Source organism: Nannospalax galili, unplaced genomic scaffold (genome assembly GCF_000622305.1).
Source record: "Nannospalax galili isolate Female #2095 unplaced genomic scaffold, S.galili_v1.0 scaffold857, whole genome shotgun sequence".
Taxonomy (NCBI): Eukaryota; Metazoa; Chordata; class Mammalia; order Rodentia; family Spalacidae; genus Nannospalax; species Nannospalax galili.
The window spans coordinates 47,879-54,818 of NW_008338788.1; the positions used below are offsets into that span (position 1 = coordinate 47,879).

A 6,940-nucleotide genomic window follows, 5' to 3' on the forward strand; every position below is an offset into this window, starting at 1 on the left:
GAGAGAGAGAGAGAGAGAGAGAGAGAGAGAGAGAGAGAGAGAGAGAGAGAGAGAGTGCAAATTTATCCCTTGGGGATGTATCGGCTTTTATTTTTTTATTTGTTTTTATTGAATTTTTGTGTATTTCGTACAGAATGTCTCAATCTATCTTAATCGTCATTATACCCCATTCCCCACAGGCACCCTTCCATAGAACTCCCCGCTAGAATTAGTACATTCTGTCATTTGTGTTAAAGCCCATTGTGTCAAGTTAGGGTTCCCATACATTCTTCAGTACAAGTTCATCTACTATCTAGAGTCTCTCATGTTAGGAAGATCAGTTCTTCCTCACCCAGAAGTAATCAGTTGCCAATATTTTAGCTAATTAGGGTCAGCTTTCCATTTCCCTAGTTCTCTGCTGGGTTTTTGTTTGCTTGAGTTTGCATGGGACTTGTGTATGCTGACATCATTGCTGTAAATTAATATGAGCACCCACTCAGGGCTCTGGGAGCATTGCGAAGAGGGGGTGGGAAGATTGTAAGAGTCAGGGAGTAGGTCCTCGACCATATGGAAATTGAGTCCTACAAGCTCATAGGGTTTTAATTAAAAAAATATTTTTATTGATTATTTTTATTTTTATGCGTATGAGTGTGTTACCTGCATGTATATAAGTGCACTTGTGTCATGCAGTGCCTGTGGAGGTCAGAGAAAGTGTCAGATCCCTTGTACCTGGAGTTAGAGATGGTTGTTAACTGCCATGTAAGTGTTGGGTACCAAACCTGGGTCCTCTGCAAGAACAGCCAGTGCTCTTAACCACTGAGCCAGCGCTCCAGGTCCTGGACTCTCAATTTTTAAAAATTTACTCATTCTTTCATAATTTTACACACACATATATGTATGTGTATATATATATATATATGTGATGTACTTTGATCACATTCCCCTCTATGATCCTGTCTTACCCCCTTCACCTCCCACTGAACATTTTCTTTTTCTAAACGTGTCTTTTTTTGTTGCCCATTACATATAATTAGGATTTCCTGCTTAGGTATGTATAGGGGTTATTTACTTGAGAAAAGACAACTTATACCAGTGGCTACATCAAGGAGGAATGTGACTGTCCTTCCCCACACAGCCATTAACTGCCGGTAGTTCCTCAGGGAGGAATAGGGTCTCAGGGGGCACCCCTTCTGTGAGTTTTCTTTCTTTTGAACCCAGTTCTCTAAGGGTCCAGACCTAGGGTGGGATGAGTAATTTCCAGGATTTGCTCTGACTCTTGGCTTTGCCTTAGAAGCTTTTCCCATTTCTCTGTCTAGTTGACAGCCTGCTCTCTGATGATCAGCTCTGCTGTCACTTTTCATCAGGGCAGGGCTATTTAGAAAGCGAGGGAGAAGGACTGTGAGGAAGAGGATGGAGAGTGTCACAGACTTAGCTTGTCTGAGACACAGTCCCAGAATTTTAAATGACAGCATCCTACTCCTTCTTCAAACACCTCATAGAAGAATCTCCTCACCAGATCTTTCACCTTTATACTTTATAAAAATCCCATGTCCTTTATTCCCAGGTGAGAGACTGACATGCAGGTGGAGGTGGGGCCCTTTGATGTCACATACTAAACCGTGGTTACCTGGTCCATAATACATAGTTCATAAACATGATATGAAATGTTAGACAGGATGAGGGCTAAAAGTGGTATACATAGGCTCAGAGAGGTGAAAGTTTGAGCTAGGGTGCACAGTTTCCTGACTGCATGACATCAGCTAAGCCACTTATAATCTCTGGGCCACAGTTTCCTCATTTGTAAAAGTTAGGCCTTAACAGAACCTTCCTTGAGAGCTGCTGTAGATGCTAAGCAGGTGAACGTTAGCAAGTCCCGAAAACCATGCCTTGCAGTTGTGGGACTGTAAGTTGGCTACTATGACGGTTTGCTTGCCCATACCCTGGCTTGGATAAAAGCTCAATGGATGCAAAAACGACGTTTAATTATAATTGGGATTGTGAGGATTATTATGGGGACCAATTTGAATGGGCCTAAGTTCTCCTTCCTACTGTGATTCCCATCTGCCTGCTTTTGGAGCTCCTGTTCCCTGGATGCCAGGTGTACCTCGTACATTTGGATGAGAAAGGTGTCGATGAAGTCCCTTGGGGAACTGGGGTCCAGGGTGCGCTGGTTCTGTGCCACTTTCTTTACTATGAAATCCTCCAGTTTCCGCATGTTCTTAAAGATACCTTGCTGTGGTCCTGGCAGATACTTCATCACTGCATAGAACATATCATAGAGCTGGGGGCAGAGAGAAAACACGAAAAGGAAAGACAGCTGTTGAGATATTCGTGTCATTAGATCTTGGGGTTTAGATACCTGCCATGGGATCTGGTGTAAAGGCTCATCTGTCTCAGAGTGAGGGCTGGTGTTGAGTGGAACTTACGTATCTGGGGATGAGATCTGGAGGCTGTTCCTGCCCTGGTGGTGCAGTTGATGTGTTGTGGCAGAGGTACAGAAGGTAGTAGGTTACCTGCCCAGTGGGTGAAGCTGCAAATTTATTTGCATCATCATATGCAGGAGTGACAGGAACTCTTTGTCCTCATAGTTGAAGCGGTCCCCGAAGACAATAGAGCTAATGACATCGGAGACTGTTTTGCTCAGGTAGAAGGTGGGGTCAATGGGGGCTCCTAAGAGGTGTGCCATAGTTGGGCAGAGATAGGAAATGTGGAAAAGAAAGAGTCAAGTGGATGATATGGGCATTGGAGTGATGAACCAAACTCCCAGCACAGAGGAACTCTTTGTCCTCATAGTTGAAGCGGTCCCCGAAGACAATAGAGCTAATGACATCGGAGACTGTTTTGCTCAGGTAGAAGGTGGGGTCAATGGGGGCTCCTAAGAGGTGTGCCATAGTTGGGCAGAGATAGGAAATGTGGAAAAGAAAGAGTCAAGTGGATGATATGGGCATTGGAGTGATGAACCAAACTCCCAGCACAGGACCCTGGGGCTGGAAACATAGGCATCCTTCCCTAACCTTCTTCACCACAGCCCACAGGTTCTTGGTGCCAGGGGCTTTCCTCCTCTGGCCCAAACACTTTAGGGTCTCTAGCTTACCACGTGTGTCCTGCAAAATCTTGACAAGACAGGCTGCTTCCTCCTGGGTACACTCCTCCACACCATGCTTCCCCACGCCAGTCTCTCAGTGTGGCGATGGTGAAGCGCCAGAGTCGCTTGGAGCGCTCTCCATTGCTGAATGTCACACCTGTAAGGGGGAGAACATGGGTGCGGGGAGGCAGAGAGAGGCCGGGGTGCATGAATTCCTTACTGGATGGGGCTTCAAAAAAGAAAGGAGTGGGCCAGGCATGGTGACACTCCCCTTTAATCCCAGCACTCGGGAGGCAGAGGAAGGAGGTTATTTTTACAGCTTCCCCACCCCCGAACACCTGGAATCTAAACAGGGACACAACAGACCCTAAGATGAGTCAGGATGGAGAATCTGTCGAGGAAATCTCAAGGTGGCCGTCTTCCTCTCTGTGTCACTTGGCCTTCCTAGATGCGTGTGGTCCGTTGTGTGAGGACTGGGACACTCCCCAAATGCCTAATGGACTAGAGAACGTATTAAAGTCCCTGAATGACTGTATGGGATAGGATTGCAGGAGGCCTACATCATCAGCAGTGTGGGCCCTGATCTTGTGACAGTGCAACTATAGGTGAAAGTCTGCCCAGAGGGAAATTGCTCTCAAAGGATTAAGATTAGGAAAAGTTAGTGAATAGTGTCCTTTGCGGGAGCCTCTGATTAGGAAGGTTGATGAAAAGGGAACAGTGTAGAAAGCCCAAGTGTTGAGTGCAGTCTGTTGCTGCTGTTCTCTGTGGTAAGTCACTGTTTAGATGGAGGGGGGACTGGAGAGATGGCTCAGCGGTTGAGAGCACTGACTGCTCTTGCAGAGGACCCAGGTTCGATTCCCAGCACCTACATGGTGACTATGAACCATCCTTAACTCCAGTTCCAGGGGAATCTGAAGCCCTCTTCTGACCTCCAACTGCCTCATACTAAACCAAACCAAACAACTTTTATAAAAGTAAAGCAAATATTCCCGAAAGATCTTAAACTGGCTTAGAATACACTTCTTTCACCTATTATCTGAACATCAGAAAACAGTGTGGGCGGAACCTGGATTCTCCGTCACACACGTCTGCCTCTCTGTCTCTGGTACTGGCACAGTGAATCCTTTTAATCTGGCCCAATTACTTTTTTTTGAGACAGGGTCTCCCTGCAGCCCCAGCTGGCCTGGAACTCACTGCGTAGACCAGGCTGGCCTTGAACTGGCAAAGATCTGCCTGCCTCTGCCTCCCAAGAGCTGATATTTAAAGGTACGTGCCACCACACCTGGCTCCGATTACGTTTTTAAAAAGTTTATGTGTATGTGTGTATTGCTTGCATGTAGGTAAGTGCACCCATGTCACGCAATGCCTGCGGAGGACAGAGGAGGCTGTTGGATCCCCTGGAACTGGCGTTATGGACAGTTAGCTGCCATGTGGGTGCTGGGATTTGAACCTGAGTCTTCTGTAACAACAACCAGTGTTTTTAACTGCTGAGCCATCTCTCCAGCCCAGAAAATAAAATAAATCTTAAAGACATACTAGGGGTGGCTGTGTCTCTGGGGCATATACTGTACCCTATTCAGAGCCCAAGCTTACATTAGTTCTGTTGTAGACTTAGAGTCATAAAAAGTAGGAGGTTATTATTAATTTTTATTAAAAATATACATTTCGGAGCCTGGAGAGACAGCTCTGTGGTTAAGAGCGTTGGCTATTCTTGCAGAGGACCTGGGTTTGATTTCCAGCATCCACATGGGGGCTAACAACCACCAGTAGCTTCAATTCCAGGGGATTTGTTGCCTCTTCTGACCTCTGAGGGCATCGCACAACATGGGTCCACTTACATACATGTAGCCAATAACTCATACATGTAACACACAAATAATAAATGAAATATTGATAAATATATTAAAATTAAAATGAGAAGCAGCTCCCAGCACAGAACCCTGGGGCTGGAAACATAGGCATCCTTCCCTAACCTTCTTCACCACAACCCACAGGTTCTTGGTGCCAGGGGCTTTCCTCCTCTGGCCCAAACACTTTAGGGTCTCTAGCTTACCACGTGTGTCCTGCAAAATCTTGACAAGACAGGCTGCTTCCTCCTGGGTACACTCCTCCACACCATGCTTCCCCACGCCAGTCTCTCAGTGTGGCGATGGTGAAGCGCCAGAGTCGCTTGGAGCGCTCTCCATTGCTGAATGTCACACCTGTAAGGGGGAGAACATGGGTGCGGGGAGGCAGAGAGAGGCCGGGGTGCATGAATTCCTTACTGGATGGGGCTTCAAAAAAGAAAGGAGTGGGCCAGGCATGGTGACACTCCCCTTTAATCCCAGCACTCGGGAGGCAGAGGAAGGAGGTTATTTTTACAGCTTCCCCACCCCCGAACACCTGGAATCTAAACAGGGACACAACAGACCCTAAGATGAGTCAGGATGGAGAATCTGTCGAGGAAATCTCAAGGTGGCCGTCTTCCTCTCTGTGTCACTTGGCCTTCCTAGATGCGTGTGGTCCGTTGTGTGAGGACTGGGACACTCCCCAAATGCCTAATGGACTAGAGAACGTATTAAAGTCCCTGAATGACTGTATGGGATAGGATTGCAGGAGGCCTACATCATCAGCAGTGTGGGCCCTGATCTTGTGACAGTGCAACTATAGGTGGAAGTCTGCCCAGAGGGAAATTGCTCTCAAAGGATTAAGATTAGGAAAAGGTAGTGAATAGTGTCCTTTGCGGGAGCCTCTGATTAGGAAGGTTGATGAAAAGAAAGTCTGCCCAGAGGGAAATTGCTCTCAAAGGATTAAGATTAGGAAAAGTTAGTGAATAGTGTCCTTTGCGGGAGCCTCTGATTAGGAAGGTTGATGAAAAGGGAACAGTGTAGAAAGCCCAAGTGTTGAGTGCAGTCTGTTGCTGCTGTTCTCTGTGGTAAGTCACTGTTTAGATGGAGTCTCCCTCCCTCCCCCTCATTTGCTGTCTCCCTCCATTCCTCACTTCCTTCCTCCCTCCTTCTCTTTAACCCCTAGTCCTCCAGGAAAAAGCATCCATTTGGTGTTGACTCCAGCTCTTCAAGGCCACAGGTGCCCTCTGTATCTTAAATTGTATTCACAGAGTTAACATATAAGGCTATCTGGCTATTTATATATTTCCTGTCAACTCTGCCCTTTCTTGCCTGTAATAAAATAGTTTTAGCTATTCAAGGCCATTTAGAAGTTTTTATTATCTTGGCCAACTCTTGCTGTAATATAGTGTTCCACAATTATTAGACCCCCATGAAATGAAGAAAAAATATGAGATACATAAAAGAACATTTTAAGAATCTAAGCAGTGTAAGTCTGCCTAAGAACTGTCATGGAGAAGTAATTAAGCAGTGTTAGACACGTAATCTTCATCTGTTTCATTCCATAATAAATGTAGTTGGGGGCTGGAGAGATGGCTCAGTGGGTAATGAGTGATGGCTGCTTTTCCTAAGAACCTGAGTTTGGCTCCCAGCACCCACATCTGGCAGCTCACAACTGCCTGTAACTCCAGCTCTAGGGGATCAGATGCCTCTGACCTCTGTGGGCACTGCACTCAAGTGCACTTGCCCATAGACAGACCCATACACACATACACATAATTAAAAATAAAATAAATCTTTAAAAAATTAAAAAAATTTATTTTTATTTTACGTGTATGTGTGTATTGCTTGCATGTAGGTAAGTGCACCCATGTCACGCAATGCCTGCGGAGGACAGAGGAGGCTGTTGGATCCCCTGAACTAGAGTTACGGACAGTTGTGAGCTGCCATGTGGTTGCTGGGATTTGAACCCAGGCCCTCTGCAAGAGTACCTAGTGTTCTTAACTGCTGAGCCATCTCTCCAGCCTTGAGTTTATAATTTAAAATATGT

At 46.1% G+C, this 6,940-nt stretch overlaps 1 protein-coding gene across 1 annotated transcript in view; it reads right to left on the minus strand.

The window, feature by feature from the left end:
• The window catches only part of LOC103734440 (cytochrome P450 2A12-like), a 16,344-nt gene that overhangs the window by 2,732 nt on the left and 6,672 nt on the right, over nt 1-6,940 (minus strand). Inside the window, 5 exon segments of the mRNA XM_008833376.1 lie at nt 2,084-2,260; nt 2,493-2,533; nt 2,536-2,649; nt 3,074-3,157; nt 5,194-5,265. Of these exon segments, the coding sequence (XP_008831598.1) occupies nt 2,084-2,260; nt 2,493-2,533; nt 2,536-2,649; nt 3,074-3,157; nt 5,194-5,265 (488 nt within the window).